Raw genomic sequence first — 19,018 nt, forward strand, 5'->3', positions numbered from 1 at the left:
CATGATTATACTGGGCCCATTGCATGATCCATGATAATCTCCCCATCCTGTGATCCATAATGTAATCACATCTGCCAGGTGCCTTTTCCCATAAAAACTAATGAATTCTCAAGTTCTGGGGATTAAAACATGGATATCTCTGAAAGACCTTTTATCTTGTCTAGCACCCCCCCCCCACTCAATGTGCATATTCAAACCTTTTGCTGCAATAATATTAATGTGTCTTATTGCAGAGTGCTGCCCCAGTCCCTACTGGACTTTTGTTGTATAACTTTTGGAATTTAAAAAAAAAGATTTCAAAAATACATTTAGTCCCAGGGATTTCAGATACAGAAGTTCAGTTCAGTTCAGTCGTTCAGTTGTGTCCGACTCTTTGCGACCCCATGAACCACAGCACGCCAGGCCTCCCTGTCCATCACCAACTCCTGGAGTTTACACAAACTCATGTCCATTGAGTCGGTGATGCCATCCAACCGTCTCATCCTCCTTTGCCCCTTTTCCTCCTGCCCTCAATCTTTCCCAGCACCAGGGTCTTTTCAAATGAGTCAGCTCTTCACATCAGGTGGCCAAAGTATTGGAGTTTCAGCTTCAACATCAGTCCTTCCAATGAACACCCAGGACTTATCTCCTTTAGGACGGACTGGTTGGATGTCCTTGCAATCCAAGGGACTCTCAAGAGCATTCTCCAACACCACAGTTCAAAAGCATCAATTCTTCAGTGCTCAACTTTCTTTATAGTCCAACTCTCACATTCATACATGACTACTGGAAAAACTGTAGCTTTGACTAGACAGACCTTTGTTGACAAAGCAATGTCTCTGCTTTTTAATATGCTGTCTAGGTTGGTCATAACTTTCCTTCCAAGGAGTAAGCGTCTTTTAATTTCATTGCTGCAATCACCATCTGCAGTGATTTGGGAGCCCAGAAAAATAAAGTCAGCCACTGTTTCCACTGTTTCCCCATCTATTTGCCATGAAGGGATGGAACCAAATGCCATGATCTTAGTTTTCTGAATGTTGAGTTTTAAGCCAACTTTTTCACTCTCCTCTTTCACTTTCATCAAGAGGCTCTTTAGTACTTCTTCACTTTCTGCCATAAGATACAGAAGTGTGGAGATATATACATATATATATATATATATATATATATATATATATACACATACATATATATATATACACACACACATACATGACTTCCCTGGTGGGTCAGATGGTAAAGAAAGAATCCACCTGCAATGCAGGAGACCTGGGTTCGATCCCTGGGTCAGGGAGATCCCCTGGAGAAGAGAATGGCAATCCACTCCAGTATTCTTGTCTGGAGAATCCCACAGACAGAGAAGCCTGGTGGGCTACAGTCCATCAAGTCACAACGAGTCAAACACAACTAAGCAACTTACATTGTCATGTATACATATATATATATATATAATTTCAGATGATGATAAAGCTGTGAAGAAAAATTAAGCAAGGTAATATGGCAAAAGAATAGCTGGGACTTGCTGTGTATGTGTGTGTGTTGAAAGGATATTTTGATAAAGTGACTACTTTTGAGTAGAAATCTGCAAGAATGAAGGAATGAAATATATTTGTGGATATAAGGGAGTATTGCTAACATCGGTTAGCATGTGCTCCTGTCAGCAAGGAAGCCAGAGCAGGGTGGAGAGCGGCACACAGGAGAGGGCTGAGGAGTGAGAACAGAGAGGTAAGTGTGCTTGGGTGGTGCGTTTGGGATTGGATTGGGTCACTGATCACATAGAGCCTTGGAGACCATGGAAAAGCCTGGATTTGATTCTTGAACAGGTATGGAAGTCAGGTAATATGATAGGCACCAAAACATCAATGTCAAGTGAGACATGAATCTTGCTTCTTAAGGTGCTACTGTTTAGTGATGAAGAAATAGGATGCGATTGCCACAATTTCAGCATCTAAAGATGGCAGAAGAAATAGAAGACATGAATAAGGAAGTGACCAAGAATATGTATCGTTTAGAGAATGGCTTTGTTTGGAGGGTCAAGAGGAGGCAGTTGTTTGGCTTTAGTTTGTGCACCCCTAATCCCCAAAAGTGGGTGATGCCAGATAAAAAGGTTTCAAATTAAATGCTTGTTCTTCTGTGGCAAATGTTAAAATTAATGTCATTATTAAGGGATAGACTGGGAGTTTGGAGCTGGTAGACACAAAGTATTACACTTAGAATGGATAAACAACAAGCTCCTAATGTATAGCATAGGAAACTATACTCAGTATCCTGGGGTAAGCCATAATGGAAAAGAAGATAAAGAAAGGAATGTATATGCGTGTATAACTGAGTGATTTTGCTATACATCAGAGATTATCACAACATTGTAAGTCAACTATACTTCAATTAAAAAGTAGATAAGATGCTAAAGAATACTTAACATTCTTAAACAACCTTCCCAAATTTAATTTATTAGACCATTCTTTTACCAAATAAAACCAAAGCTTTTTAAAAAGTTGATATCATATTTAAAATTATATTCTCTATTTATTTCAACACGACTTTACCAATATCTTTCTTTCAATGAGCAGGACTTCTGGAGACTTTTCAAAATAATAATGCATTACTTGACCAAATTCAGAAGTGTCTAGAAGCATATTTAGAATCAAAAAGAGTTATCTTTCCAAGGTAAGTTTATAAAGCTACCAACAACATTTTTAGTAGTTGAGTTTCCATGATTTTGTGAAGATATACTTTAAAACAAACTATAACCTCAGAATATTAGGGGACCAAAAAGGGAAGCAGGAAATATATTTCATAATAGCAGTGCAGCTCATATCTTGATTGGGGAGTGTAAGTGTCAAGGATAAAGATACAGTGTTTGGTTTAAGTGGATAGGTGCTGGAAGAACTCTTGATCACAGCATTGTTTCACTGCTGGGTGTATATGTGTGCACCTGCATGTGTGCATGTGTCCACAGATGTAAAAAGTTAGAGACCTTTGTTGCCTGAGCTGATTTCTTTAGGCTAATTGATAGCCTAAGAGGGTCACTGTAGAAGTCATCTAAAAGGTCATTTCACAAATTTCAATTGAAACAAATTTCAAATGAAATTTTTTACTCATCCATTCATTCTAGGAACATACCAAATGTTTTGCTCAGTGTTAAAGATATAAGAAGAAAAGACCAGATACCTGCTCTGATGGAGTTCGTGGTTAGCACGTGGGCAGTCATGTAAATACACTGTTCTGGTGCAATTATATACAAGCAGACTATGACTACCTGATGATCACAAGAGCTCCAGAGTTCATTCATTGGGGTACACTGTACTGTAACATGGACAATATCACAAAATGTTCATCTTCTGTGGATTTTTCCAGTTAGCTGTAAAAGAAATGGTTGATAAGTTCTGTCCAAGTCAACCAGTGTTACACGCTTATGTGGGTTATTTGGTTAAGAGGGGTTGTTTCTGGGTACCATGCCAGGGTATGTGTATGCACGAGATATCCAAGATCTGGAAGATTTGATTGAGTTCAACAGATTCAGGCAACACAGGAAAAGATAGAGGAATATGTTTGAGAAGTACCTTTTATTTCATTCTTAAATCAGTGGCTCCCAGCTTGGGTCTCCCGAGTATACAGAGAAAATCTGTACACTACTTCTGATATTTAAAGAAACCCGGACACAGATTTACCTGTGATAATGCTGAACACCAAAAGCATCAGCTTTTATTTTTTCCTTTTGTTTAGAACTATGTCAATTAGGTCTGCAGTGTTTATTAGGTCAAGAGGCTCTGTGCACCATTGATTTCACTTTCCAAGCCTAATGAAGACATGTTACGAACCATATGAGTTAGTTCCTGGGGCCACAAGTTAGGTCCTGGGGACACAAGAGGAATGCAGCATGGTTCCTGCTCTGTCAGGGTTCAATCTTGACAGTTGTCTGTTCATTAGTTGAAAAGGGAGATGAATTATTCTGTATCTGGTAGGACTGATAGAGTGCAACCCCAAAACATCTTTATTTCTAAAGACTACCTCTGCATTACCTTCAAGGGGCTAGTCTCTTCCTGCTCAGAATCTTAAGCAGACCTCATGAATTTTCTAGGCATTCTCAGATAATAATGCCAAAAATTCTCTTGTTGCCTTAACCCACTAAACAATCTGTAATCATCGAAACTCTGAAATTCTTTTAAAGTGAAAACATCTCCCTTCTCTGGCCCAGGCCTGTTGCAAGGCTGAAGCCTTTAGTGGTGATAAGGATGTATAATGGTCAACCCTCCCTACTTCCTATTAGGTTTCTGGGATCTCCAGGTTTGGGGCAGGGGAGGGAACAGAGGCAGTACAGCAGGAGAAATCTGAGTTGGCTGGTACCCCCCTGGCCCCCTCTCTCACATGGGGCCTTGCATGAGCTCATGAGATTCCTCCAGTCCTGAGGGATCTCTCATAGGCAGTTTCCTCCATAGGAGTAAGGTGTCTTCTCCAGCCAGACCCTCATCCCTCTCTCTCACCCCTCAGCATCCAGGTATGCCCCTTCTCCAGTTTTTTTTTTATTTTTCATAGAGTATCTTCATGCCTTCAAATGGCCCTGTTGGGCAAGATCTAAGAAAATTCTCTGCCAGCTCACATCAGCACAGCCCACATATGTGTAGTCACAGAATCAAATAAGGTTCCAGCAACCACGCATTCATTTATTCAACAAATTATGTATTGAGTACCAGGTATATATGAGGTACAAGGCTGGGTTCTAGGGAAAACAAATAATATACCTTCACTTTAGGAGCTCAAAGCCAAGTAACAGACATGTGACCAAATCAGTATCATAGCAAGTGCTAGCATTTTTACAAATTTTATGAAAAATTTCTACCTTTTATGTACCAGGCACTAACTCCAGAAGCTTGAGATGCAGCCACACTAATCTTTATAATAATCATATTTAGAGATGTGTGGCTTCTCCAGAAACCTCAAACCAATAGGTCCAGGAAATCAGTGGATGGGGAAGAGATGTGGGCAAGGGATTCACCTTTCATGCCTATATAAAGTTTTGCTTCAATTTCAAGTTACATTTTAAGTATATTCTTTAATCTAGATTTTACTTCTTGTCAAATGATGAGCTCTTGGAGATTTTGGCCCAGACACGAAATCCCCAAGCTGTGCAGCCGCACTTAAGGAAATGCTTCGACTCCATTTCAAAGCTTGAATTTGCTCTCCTGCCTCCTACTGAGGGAAAAATTCCTGGAATGGATGGAGAGCCAGAAAAGGTTTACACTAATGATATTTTAGCGATGCTATCACCAGAGGGAGAAAGGGTAAGGTATTCTTGTTAATAATTCTTTATGGGTAAACTTTGTTACTCTTCCAGGGTTGGAGAATGGAGATTTTATTCATCAGCATGCTAAGCATTCATCAAGTGCTACATGCCCTGGTCTTGGGCTGGCTCAACAATTTCAAAAATAACCATGATTAAATTCTTGTCCTCAAAGAATTCAAAGTCCAGCAGAGACATAGTCAAACAACTGAAAAGTCCCATACTAAATGTAATAACAGAGATGTGTGCTCTGTTCTTGGAAACAGGGTGGAAAGAACTGGAGCCAAGTCTTAACTCTCCACAAGGAGCAAAGAAGTAGCCTAGATAAGAGCTGGTTCTACTGCATGGTCACCTGGATTCCACTCCCAATCTTTAATCTCAGCTATAAAATGAGTTAGTAATAGTGCCCAATTAATGAGTTGCTAGGGATTTTTCAGGTGTTCCTGTATGTACATTACTTCAGAATAGTACCAAGCGGGTGCTATGAAGTATTAGTTGTCACTGTTTGACTGCAGTGTCTCCTAGGCTCTGCACAGTACCTGGAATACAGTAGGCATCAACTGAATGAACTATCAGACTATGGGGAACCAAGTGACATCACAGAGGAGAATCACACACAGACACACACACACACACACACACACACACAGAGGCAGCCAAGGAGGATGGAGAGGAGACATGGAAGGGAGAGCATTCCACACAGACACATCATTCAGGGAAATGCCAAGGATTTTAGTCCAGTTAGAACACAGTAGTATATCTATGGGATCAGTAAGACCCCATAGGCATTTTACTTGTACTATACAAGCACCCCAGTGTTCATAACAGCACTGTTTATGATAGCCAAGACATGGATGCAAACTAAGTGTCCACCAACAGATGGATAGATAAAGAAGATGTGAATATATGTGTGTGTGTGTGTGAATATATATATATATATCATTGCTGTTGTTCAGTTGCCAAGTCCAGTCCAACTCTTTGTGACCCCATGGACTGCAGCACATCAGGCCTCCCGGTCCCTCACCATCTCCTAGAGTTTGCCCAAGTTCATGTCCATTGCATCAGTAATGCCATTCAGAATAATGGAACATTACTCATCCATAAAAAGTATAAAACTTTACCAATTGCAACAATATACATGGACCTGGAGGATTTTATGCCAAGGGAAATAAACAAAGACAAATATTGTATATTTTCCCTTAACAGGGGATCTAAAAAATAATACAAACTAGTAAATATAACAAAACAGAAACAGATTCACAGATACAGAAAACAAATTAGTTACCAGTGAGAAGACTCAAGGAGGGTAGGGTATTATAGGGGTAGGGGATTAAGAGGTACACACTACTAATACAATATATAAAATAAATAAACAAGGAAATATTGTACAGCACAGGGCAGTTTAACCATTAAAGTAATAACTTTAAATGAAGTAGAATCTATAAAAATATTGAATCATTATGTTGTATTCCTGAAACTTACAGAATATTGTAAACCAAGTATACCTCAATAATATTTTTTACTTGACCTAAATTGGATTCTCCAGCAAAAGACTTTGCTTATCACTAGTGCACAAGAGAGAGGAAAGACCTAGGCTAGGATTCAGGGAAGACAGGACATGTAAAGCGAGGGTGGAAGAAGTGAGCAGATTCTGGAACCCAGATAAGCAAGGCAGTCAACCCACTCCAGTACTCTTGCCTGGAAAATCCCATGGACGGAGGAGCCTGGTAGGCTGCAGTCCGTGGGATCACGAAGAGTCAGACACGACTGAGCAACTTCACCTTCACTTTTCACTTTCATGCATTGGAGAAGGAAATGGCAACCCACTCCAGTATTCTTGCCTGGAGAATCCCAGGGACAGAGGAGCCTGGTGGGCTGCCGTCTATGGGGTCGCACAGAATCAGACATGACTGAAGCGACTTAGCAGCAGCAGCAAGTCACTAAAAGTCCAAGAAATAAATGTGAAAAGGACCCAAAACTGTCAATTGGAGTGAACAATTGGGAGAAACTGGTCACCTTAGGGGCTTCCCAGGTGGCTCAGTGGTAAAGAATCCACCTGCCAATGCAAGAGACACAGGTTTGATCCCTGGATTGGGAAGATACCCTGGAGTAGGAAATAGCAACCCACTCCAGTATTCTTGCCTGAAAAATTCCATGGACAGAGAAGTCTGGCAGGCTGAAGTCTGCTTGTGTCCAAAGAGTCAGATGCTGCTGAGCATGCACCCCCCTGATCACCTTAATAACCTGAGCAGGTTTAGAGGAATGGTTGGAGCCAAAAATCATATGGCAGCAAGTAGGCAAAGAAAGTGAAGGAATTCATTTAGCACACATAAACTCTTCTTTGGGCTTTCCTGGTAGATCAGACAGTAAAAAATCTGCCTGCAATGCAGGAGACCATATTCCATCCCTGGGTCAGGAAGATCCCCGGGAGGAGGGCATGGCAAGCCACTCCAGTATTCTTACCTGGAGAATTCCAAAGACAGAGGAGCCTGGTGGGTAGGATACAAATGAGCAAAGAGTTGGACACAACTGAGTGACACATACATACACACACACGGCTCCTCTTTCCACACAACTGAGTCACACACACACACTCACATACACACACACACAGCTCCTCTTTCCGAGAGTTGGCCCCAAAGGGAAGCCGTGAAATAACGCACTAAGTAGAGGTGGGTAGGTACTTCCCTAGAGGTTCTGCAGCTAAGATTCCATCCTCCCAATGCAGGGGGCGTGAGTTTGATCCCTGCTCAGGGAACTAGATCCCACATGCCACAACTAAAACTTCTGCATGAGGTATAGTGAAAGTGAGTGAAGTCACTCAGTCGTGTCTGACTCTTCGCGACCCCATGGACTGCAGCCCACCAGGCTCCTCTGCCCATGGGATTTTCCAGGCAAGAGCACTGGAGTGGGTTGCCATTGCCTTCTCCGAATGAGGCATAGCCAAACAATTTTTTTTTTTTTTCTAAAGTAGAAGTGGGTAAAGTAAGAGTGGAACATCAATAGAAACTTTCAGGGTCTGTGGCCACGCTTCCGTGTTTACTGAGCTCAAGATTCTGTCAGGGATGTATGAAGCATGTTATCACCTCTCTGATTACCTCCCAGGTGAGCCTGGGGAAAGGCCTAAAGGCCCGAGGCAACGTGGAGGAGTGGCTGGGAAAAGTGGAGGAAGCCATGTTCACGTCTCTGCGTCGCCTGAGCAAAGCCGCCATCGCGGACTATCTGGGGAAACAGAGAACCGTGTGGGTGGTCGCAGGCCACCCTTCTCAGGTAACTTAGGCTCCTTTAAATCTCCATCTCTGCTTCTTACTCAGCTGAGAGGAAGCCCACATTGAAGGAGGGTGTTTCCCTGCAGGTGATCCTGACTGTTTCTCAAATCATGTGGTGCCGGGATTTGACGGAGTGTTTGGAAAAAGAAGAGGGGAATCACTTAGAGGCCCTGGAAGATTTTGAAAAAGTGAACTTTCAGGTGAGAATACGGGCAGGTTAATATCAGATGTATCGCTGTGCAGGATGGTCCCAGTGGCTCTTATGGGCGTGGTTGATACAAATTCACTACTTCGGAAATTGTAATGCTCTTCTTGTAAGGATAAAACAGTGACAGGTTACTAAAATCTTGCTGCATCTTTCTAATATCGACGAGAGAAGTCATAAACATTACTTAACTAAATGATTAGCCTCCATCTTGTAAATCATAGAAATCATGAAGTGTCATTACGTCATTATGTCACATAAATAAAAATGTTTCTGAAAGCCTGTAATCTGTATTTTAATCAAAGATCACAGAATGAATTGTAAAAGGCTCTATTTCGACTATGTGAAATAAATATATATTAATTAATAAAGCTGAATGGCTTTTAACTGTTTAAAAAAATTGTAAGGCTCTGAGATGACATCCAAAGATTTGGGGTGCTCAGAAAAACTATCTCTGTTCAAGTTTTTTTCAGCAGTACTCCCTTGATGTTTGCATAGTATTTATGTGTGTGGTCAGTCGCTTAGTTGTGTCTGACTCCTTGTGAACCCATGGACTGAAGCTCTCCAGGCTCCTCTGTCCATGGGGATTCTCCAGGCAAGAATACTGGAGTGGGCTGCCATGCCCTACTCCAGGAGATCTTCCCAACCCAGGGATCAAACCCAGGTCACCCGCACTGCCATATTTATATGAATACTTTTAAAAATAGAAGGGAAAAAAAGGCAATTCAAAAGGAAAATGTCAGGATTATCAGGGTTTGCCACCTTTAAGGAGAAATGATATACTGGATCCTGATATCTCTCCCAGAAGTTGATTTGATCCAGGAAAACCACAGGATTTATGCCATTTCTGTTCTTAAGCCCAACACGTGCTTTTCTACTGTTTTATAGAACCCTCAGGCAATGATCAATAAAGCCATAAGATTGAATGAATTAAATACCATTCTACACAAATTTTTGAGCTATCCTTAGAAAATGCAGCTTACAGCAGGGCCAAATCTTCAACTCCAAATTCAATTCTACTTCCAAGCAATGTTGCATTTTTAAATACTCACCCTTAGGGGAGTTTTCTGGTGGTCCAGTGGTTAGGACTCTGCTCTTGCACTGCAGGGGGCACGGCTTTGATTCCTGGTTGGGGAACTGAGATCCTGCATTCTGCATGGCATGGCCAAAATAATTTTTTTTTTAGAAAATCACACTTAGAAAAAGGAGGAAAGAGCTTCCTTGAAATAAAACTATCTTATAAGGTTCTCAGTAGAATTTCACCTCAGAGAGCTCCAGAGAGAAGACTCACTAAGGAAAGTCCCACTGATCTCTTTACAGAGGTGACCCTTGATCAGGATCAGCCTGAGTGAAAATTCAGCCGATCAAGGTTTTCAGAGTCACTGCCCTTCTTTGAAAAAGATTTAACGACTTAACGTGAATGCTTTTGGTTAATCAGCCATTGACTTGGTTAAAATGCCTGAGTTTTCTGAATATCCAAAAATAAAAGAACTTAGCCCTATAAATGAGAAGCACTACCTTAATCACATTTAATTTTTGAGGAGAACAGTCTTCTCTAGAGACATCATCACAGAATGGTTAAGAGCTTTCCTCAAGGCAAATGTCTACCTAAGTCTCATCTTTGTCACTTTATTGACTGTGACTGCCACCAGTTTACTAACCCTGTCTGACCTTCAGTTTCCTCTCATGTGAAAGAAAGTGAAGTCGCTCAGTCGTGTCCAACTGTTTGCGACCCCATGGACTGTAGCCTACAACGCTCCTCCGTCCATAGGATTTTCCAGGCAAGAGTACTGGAATGGGTTGCCATTTCCTTCTCCAGAGGATCTTCCCAACCCAGGGATCGAACCTGAGTCTCCCACATTGTAGGCAGTTGCTTTACCATCTGAGCCACCAGGGAAGTCCTCTCATGTGAAATGGGGGTAAATCTAGTATGTACCTCACAGAAGTCGTATTGGAATTAAATAAGTTAAACTGTTGTCCTATTTGGTCACAGAATTACAGATTTTTATGAAATTTGGAATAGACACTTGTCAAAACTGTCTATTTTTTTAAATATTAATAAATTTGAAAATAAATAAATAAATAAATATTAATAAATTTGTCATCTTTATTTTATGTTATGTTATATTTTCTTGGTCATGCCACATGGCATGTGGGATCTTAGTCCCCCGACCAGGGATTGAACCTGTGCCCCTTGCACTGGAACCACAAAATGTTAAACACTGGACCTTCAGGGAAGTCCTAAAACTATCTAATTTTATAGATACTGAGTTTTATAGATAATTCTGGCAAATATCTATTCCAAACCTAATAGTAAAAAGATATACATGTAAACTGCTTTTTGAAAATTAATGATCACATTTTTTTTTTCATTTGTAGAGATTAAATGCCCTGGCTGCAATAGTCCGAGGCACTCTTCCTAAATTACACAGAAACATCATAACTGCCTTAATTACTATTGATGTACATGCAAGAGACATAGTCACTGAGCTTGTTCAAGCCAAGGTAACTGTTTCATTCAAATAAAATCATATGTTTCTTTCTAAAATTAATGCATCTACCAAGTGTATCATTGTCATCACTTATGTAGGTGGAGGTAGTTGACTCCTTTGACTGGCAGAGACAGCTGCGCTATTACTGGGATGTAGACCTGGACAATTGTGTGGCGAGGATGGCGCTCTCTCAGTACACCTATGGCTATGAGTATTTAGGTGCATGCCCAAGATTAGTTATTACTCCTCTCACGGTAAGTTACTGACCATTAGGTTCATGACTGCTTTTTTTCCCCACCATGATAGTTCTGAAACATTTCTAAGATTAAACCTTGAAAGAATTTGCTGTGAATACATCTTCGTATAGCAGAGATTTATTTACTTTATTTGACCATGTGCCTGAATTTTTTAGTATATTTCAGTTGCTGTAGAACCTTTCATGAGTGGAGTAAGTCAGAAAGAGAAAAACAAATATTATATATTAGTGAATATATAAAGCATCTAGAAGAAACTTGCAGGGCAGGAACAGAGAATCGGATATAGAGAATGGACTTGTGGACACAGGGAGGGAAGAAAGGGTGGGATGAATTGAGAAAGTGGCATTGACATACATTTTACTGTGTGTATGGAGAAGGCAATGGCACCCCACTCCAGTACTCTTGCCTGGAAAATCCCATGGACGGAGGAGCCTGGTAGGCTGCGGTCCATGGGGTCGCTAAGAGTAGGACACGACTGAGCGACTTCACTTTCACTTTCACTTTTCACTTTCATGCATTGGAGAAGGAAATGGCAACCCACTCCAGTATTCTTGCCTGGAGAATCCCAGGGACAGGGGAGCTTGGTGGGCTGCCGTCTATGGGGTCGCACAGAGTCAGACACGACTGAAGTGACTTAGCTTTAGCTTCCTGTGTGTAAAACATAGCTAGTGGGAAGCTGCTGTATAGCACAGGGAACTCCACTTGTTGCTCTGTGATGATCTAGATGGGGAGGGGTGGGATGAGGAGGTGGGTGAGAGGGAGGCTCAAGAAGGAGGATATTAGTTAGGACTAATTCACACTGTTGTACAGCAGAAACCAACATGACATTGTAAAGCAATTATCCTCCACTTAAAAATATATTTTAAAAAATAGATAATGACCCTCCTACTTACAAATTTGTGGCCAGTGTCAGTTGCCTTCAATAATGACAATTTAACCATTTATTCAGGATCGCTGCTACCTTTGCCTCATGGGGGCTTTGCAGCTGGACCTGGGAGGCGCACCAGCTGGTCCTGCTGGAACTGGGAAAACGGAGACCACCAAAGACCTCGCAAAAGCCCTTGCCATCCAGTGTGTGGTCTTTAACTGCTCTGATGGTTTGGACTACAAGGTACAGTCTTGGCATATGAACGCTAACATTAAGTGCTTCATGTGGCTTTCTCTGTTTGCAGTGTGACACAGCAAAAGAAGGAGAAAAAGGAGTGATGGCAAAAGGGAAAACTAGTGGGGACAGGAATGATTAAAGTGGAGTAAATAGAGCAAGGGAGAGTAGTCAACACAAGGCAGTCTGGGTGGGCCAGGTAGGAATCAAGGCCAGGATTTGTCAAATGGTGGCAAAAATGAGGTGTAAGACAGAATAGCAAGGAAATCTAAGAACAAGGAATAAGCTTACATGAAGAGAAGAGTAGGGACTTCCCTGGTGGTCCAGGGGCTAAGACTCTGTACTCCCTATGCAAGGGGCCCTGGGTTTGATCCCTGGTCAGGGAACTAGACCCCATGTGCCACAACTAAGATCCGGTGTAACCAAATAAATAAATTAATAGTAAAAGAGAGATGAGCAATTCAGAATTGTGTATTAAAAATGAAATGCATAGGAGGTGAGAATTCAGGGAAAGATCTTTTCATTGAGTAGTTCTCAAACTTTTTGATCACAGGACCTTTTTACACTCTTAAAAATTATTGAGACTTCCAAAGAGTTTTTGTTTATATGTATGGGTCATACCTGTTGATATTTTCCATGTTATAAGTTAAAATTGATGCATCTTAAATATTTATCTGTTTTAAAATAACCATAATCAATTATTTACATGTTAGCATAAACACGTATTTTGAGAAAAATAACCATTTTTCAAAACAAAAAATTTAGTGAGAAGAGCGACACTATTTTATATATTTTAAAATCTCTTGTTTGGTATAATGGAATATGACCAGATTCCCATATCTGCTTCTGCATCAAATCTTTTGAGATACATTATTTTGATTGAGTATTTGAAGAGAAATCTAGTCTTACACAGATATACACACTAAAAGAGAGGAATAGGTTAATAGCTTCTTCAGATAATTGCTGATATTCTTCTTTGAAACTATACTAAAATTTGACAAGTGGCAGTTTCTTAAAGATTATTTGTGATGTGGGAACTGAAACAACATCAATAACTTTTTCGTACTCTGCTCTCTCCTGAGAGAATGGGACTGAAAAGGCAAATAAAATTTTAGCATTATAATGAGTCCTTTGACCTCACAGACCCCCTAAAAGAAACTCTGGGACTTGCACAGGTCCCCAGATGACACTTTAAAACATGCTGTTTTAGCATGTTAATGTCTAATTTGGAGAGTTGTACATCCCCTGAAGGGTGTGGAGCAGAGGTCCTCAACCTTTGGGTCATAGACTGATACCTCCTGTCAGACCAGCAGTGGCATTAGATTAGAAATTAAGTGTACAATAAATGTAATGTGTTTGAATTGTCCTGAAACCATCCACCCTCCCCAGTCTGTGCAAAAATTGTCTTCTACTAGATCCATCTCTTGTACCAAAAAGGTTGGGGACCACTGGTGTAGAGGACCTTCCGAAAAAGACAAAGGTCATTCCTGGCAACTTCCCAACTTCCCAGTCAGACACGGGGGAGGAGAAAGACTTTTCAGTGTGAAGGAAACACTGTGCCACCTCCACCTCGTCCATCCCAATGGGGCTGGTGGAAGTGGATGCCTCTTCTAGGAGCAGAAACAAGGGAAGGACAAACCAGCTGTCAGTTCCCACACAGAAGTGGCTGACAACAGAAGCAGTTACTGACATTAGACATTAGTCCTTTTGTGGACTTTAGGAAGCATACATGAAGGGAAAGAGAGCTTCCAGTGTGCCCCAAATATATTAGCATTGAGTTCTGAAACTAGGGGAACCTGTATGTCATGCTAAAACAGCCTAGGGAATAAAATTAAGTCCCTTTTTAAAGTAATAAAATTAAGTGATTCTAAGAGAGAGCTCTGTGGGAACCCACCTTTATTGAAAAATGTCTTTTCCCCCTTTATGGAGTCCTACTTCTCATGCTCACTTCAGCAGGTAGTAACTTCAGGTGGTTAACAGAGGTGGTACAGACTGCGTAGCATCACTCCAGTGGAGACACGTTTCATTTTCTTCTTTTTGTCTCCTGTTGGCCATCAGTCCTTGTATACCATTGAAAGCTCTTCCATGAGCAGGTTGTGACTGGATGACCAACATCATTGTGAGCTTTCTGTCCTCTGTCCCCTGGTCAGGGAATTAAGATCCTACAAGCTGCTCAGCCAAAAAAGAATGCCAGCTTGGTCTTTAGTTGTTCTGTTGTTCAGTCCATCTATTTCACTTTGGTAATCTAGGCTGTATTATAATTAAGTTCCAAGGATTGTTTCTTTTTTCTGACTCTTTCTTTTTAGAGCATCTTGTTTTACTATAGTAATGCAATTTCCTCTAAAATCTCTTTGAGGATTTCATTTGAATTTTTAAATTTTTTCTATTTTCCCCCAGATTACCTCCATTTTCTTCAGAGTTGCTTATTTTGTTTATTTTTCTTCTCTCTTTCTTGATGTTGATTTTTCTTAAACATCTGTTGGTCTTTACTTATTAGTCCATAAGCATGGATGGGGGACTAAGTTGATCATTTAGAATAACTTGTTTCACCCCTGCTTTCAATGAAAGAGCTCCTGTGATCTCTGTGAGAGTGTAAGATATTTGACTGGCAGGCTTCCCATAGAGTATGTGGGCATGGGCAGCCAGGAAGCCAGAAACCTTTTATAAATACCAAAATAATAAGGATTTTTTTCTACAGTAGTAGAATTCAGTGGGTTTCACTCATGGATGGAGCTGTCTGTCCTTTTGACTCTCAATTGAGTAATGTGAAGGTCTGAAGTTATCTGTATTTTCTTTTCTCTGCTTTCGTTATTTCCCAAGTATGTCTTCTCCCAGTATCTCCTAATGTCTCCCAAAGACAGATGTCCCCCTTTCTCAACAAGGCAGTCCTTGGGTATTATGCTAGAGGGAAAATTCAGCAATGCCAGCCTCAAGAGCCCTGTTTACTCTACTTGAAATGAGGAGAGAGAAGCACAGAGAAAGGAAGGGCCCACAAACCTGATCACTGCAAGTACTCACCTTTGACTAATTTCCAAGGATTACCCTGGGACCTTGTTTGCTCTCCTTGCATGTGTTGCTGATGGGTTCAGAGTTTCTTGGAGACTTTCCTGAAGGGTAGTTCTTCCTTCCTTCCGGCATAGGCTGAATTCTGCCCTTCTCAGCTGAGTAATCGGTATTTATGAACTTTCCATCTTCCAGGATATCTTTTCAAAACTTGCTTTCTGCTGCTGGTTTTCCTTTACACTTTGTTTTTATCAGGTAGGTGCAGGTGCAAATGCAGACACAGAAATGGAGAGAGTTCTGTCTTTCATACATGGTCATTTCAGAGAAAGGGATGTTATTCCTATGTGCTCCATTGACCACCTTGAAACAAAAAACCATTAGCTCTATTTTTAAAGAGATAGAGATATGGTATGATGCAATATTTGTACTAATGCTTAACCCAAAATTCAAGTCTCTAAAGGAACTTTCCTCTGTAGATAGCCACAGGTATGTATTCATTCTCCTGAACCACTAGGATTCTGCTGTAGAAGAAATTAACCACCATTACATTACCCTGTGTATGGGCTTCTCACATGGCACTAGTAGTAAAGAAGCTACCTACCAACGCAGAAGATGTAAGAGATGTGGGTTTGATCCCTGGATCAGGAAGATCCCTTGGAGGAGGATCTTCCACAGCAACCCACTCCAGTATCCTTGCCTGAAGAATCCCATGGACAGAGGAGCCTGGAGGGCTACAGTCCATGGGGTCGCAAAGAGTCAGACATGGCTGGAGCAACTTAGCATGCTCAAGTGACTGTGCTTCTGCTCAGCTGTTCCTGCATGTTGCCTGCCATGTGTAGTACCTGGTAAAGATGATGAAAGTTTCCATCAGCAAAGTTTTCAAGGTTTTCTTAAGTAATTAAGTATGTCTATTCTATCTGTCAGTTTCTTTGAGAACCTGTATTTACATAGGTGAATGAGGATTATGAAAAAGTAGGTCAGATTGTCATTTTATTTAAAAATAAAAATAAGTTTCAAATCATCCAGAGAGCGGCAAAAAGATATTTCCTCCAAGAAAAAGGTGTTAACGTCTGCCATGGCCCAGGAGTCACACAAACCTATTGCTTGTTTGCAGATACCACCTGTTGTCTTTTTAATACCTCAGCTCAGAATTTAACTTTGGGAGAAGTTCAACTCTACACTACAGAGCTGAGTGGCATTCTTTTGATTTCAGATGATGGGGCGCTTCTTCAGTGGTCTGGCACAGTCAGGAGCCTGGTGCTGCTTTGATGAATTTAATAGGATTGACATAGAAGTTTTGTCCGTCATTGCTCAGCAGCTCATTACCATCAGGAATGCCAAAGCTGCAAAGGTAAGGGGCTGGGCATAGATATCATGTTTCTAGTCTGTAGATATCATGTTTCTTAAGTTTGTAGTATTCTTGCCTAGAAAATATCATGGACAGAAGAGCCTGGTGGGCTACAGTCCATGGGGTTGCAAAAGAGTCAGACGCAACTTAGCAACTAAAGAACAAGAAGTTCATAACGAACTTGCATCATGTTGCATTTTAGGAAGGACAGTGCTGACTTCAGCCTCTCTAGTCCATGTTTCCAGTGTCATTGGTGAGTACTGCAGCAGTGGAACTGAGTTGGGTGAATTAATTGCTCATCCAGGCAACACAATAAACAACTGTATGGCAGACACTGTGCTGGGACCTAGGGATATAGAGTTGGTGAGACTCAGTCTGTGCCCTCATGTAACCCTCTTATTCTTTGCTCCCCCAACACACACACACACATGCATGCTTGTACTCCGTTGCTCTTCTGTCCTCCACCTCTTATTTTCCTCTTATTTTTCTTGTTCTTGCCTTTGACATTGACTTCTCTGCTCTGTTTCTCTAATTCTGCCTCTTCTGGGCTCCACTGCCTTCCTCATGGCCCCAGTCTCAGCCTGTTGCTGGTAAAAAAAAAAAAAAATGAGAGAGGGGTCCTGGGGGACCCAAAGGGGCCTTGACTCTCCAGAAGTCACTGGACTGGAAAAGCCAAGGAGTGTAGGGACAGATGAAGATATTAGGGTGGCTTCAGTATTTAAAATCTGTTTTAGCCCCTTTGAGCATGTTCCTGGAGAAGGATTTTGTACTGGAAAGGTGATGGCAGTGAAGGGCAGGACCAAGCCCCCCACCACCCTGTTTTGTTGACCTTGCAAAATTATGGTCATGAGGGCACCAAAGGGCAGGCTGGTATTCAGCCAGTACAAACCAGAACAACCTTGCGAGTTGTTTAATTTTTTTAATTATTTTATTTCAGTTTATTATTTATTCATTTATTTTATTATGACCAGGCCAAGAAAGAGGAAACACTTCGGGCAAGGCAGGGGCAAGGAGGCAGACAGCAGAAAGTACTTAGCCCAGAAGAGAGGGAGAGTGAGTAGGACAGAATCAGGAGGAAAACATTCCCAACAATAGGATTCAGTAGTTTTTGCTTAAATACACATCACACAAGTTTTGTACTCGAGTAGTAATTATGGGGAAGAATTTACAAATATCTGGAGAAGTGTTAACTTATAGCTTCTCTTTCTTTTCAACAGCTCTCTAGATTCATGTTTGAGGGGCGAGAAATAAAGTTGGTTATGACTTGTGCAGCCTTCATCACAATGAATCCTGGATATGCAGGCAGAACTGAGTTGCCAGATAATTTGAAAGCCCTGTTTAGACCCTTTGCAATGATGGTTCCAAATTATGCCTTGATTGCAGAGGTGAGCTTCACATTATAAAGCAGCAAAACTTTAAGCTTGTTTCTTTTATTTAGTATTTGATTTCCATCACGGTAGAAAGTTTCCATTATGAATGTACTCTGGCCAAGGTTATACAGTATTGTTTCCTCTTAAGTGTGTAGATATGATTGTTACCACTTAGAATGTTGTGTGTGTGTGTAACTGCTATATCCCCAAAGTCCAGTTTGCCGTCTGGAATATTTTAAGCCCTGAAAACTGGAATAAATAAATAAATGAACTTAATTAGCCATTTCATTGGAATTTATCAGTTTGTCTCTAGGAATTAAAATGTCTAGATTATTCTAAAAAGACTATATTATTCTCACTTCTCTTGCTGCATTATTTTCTTAATTAGAGTCAAGGGGTGTTGAGTAGAAACAATACCAATCACTAATGATGAAAGACAATGATTTGTTTCTAGTTTGTATCAATATAGTAAAAAGAAAAAATAGCCATCATTAATAAGTTAATTATTTATGTTTGTATTTGTTTCTTCTCTATTTAGGAACCTTTCTATTTAAACTGTTTTTTGTTTGTTTGTTTGTTTCTTCATACTAGCTAATAACCAGTGAATTTAAATCTTAAATGTATTTTTCTTGACACTTTTTACTGAGGTATAATTTACATATAGTAAAGCACACAGATCATAAGGGTACAACTGAGTGAATCCTTACATATG

General features: G+C 40.7%; 1 protein-coding gene across 1 annotated transcript in view; it reads left to right on the forward strand.

Annotated features, from left to right (window-relative positions):
• DNAH6 (dynein axonemal heavy chain 6) overlaps positions 1–19,018 on the forward strand; it is a 275,358-nt gene that overhangs the window by 90,044 nt on the left and 166,296 nt on the right. Inside the window, exons 24-32 of the mRNA XM_043917761.1 lie at positions 2,550–2,646; positions 5,042–5,261; positions 8,366–8,530; positions 8,616–8,729; positions 11,114–11,239; positions 11,325–11,480; positions 12,433–12,594; positions 16,802–16,939; positions 18,154–18,321. Of these exons, the coding sequence (XP_043773696.1) occupies positions 2,550–2,646; positions 5,042–5,261; positions 8,366–8,530; positions 8,616–8,729; positions 11,114–11,239; positions 11,325–11,480; positions 12,433–12,594; positions 16,802–16,939; positions 18,154–18,321 (1,346 nt within the window). The remainder of the gene's footprint in view (positions 1–2,549; positions 2,647–5,041; positions 5,262–8,365; positions 8,531–8,615; positions 8,730–11,113; positions 11,240–11,324; positions 11,481–12,432; positions 12,595–16,801; positions 16,940–18,153; positions 18,322–19,018) is intronic.

Source organism: Cervus elaphus, chromosome 11, assembly GCF_910594005.1.
Source record: "Cervus elaphus chromosome 11, mCerEla1.1, whole genome shotgun sequence".
In the NCBI taxonomy this organism is placed as follows: domain Eukaryota; kingdom Metazoa; phylum Chordata; class Mammalia; order Artiodactyla; family Cervidae; genus Cervus; species Cervus elaphus.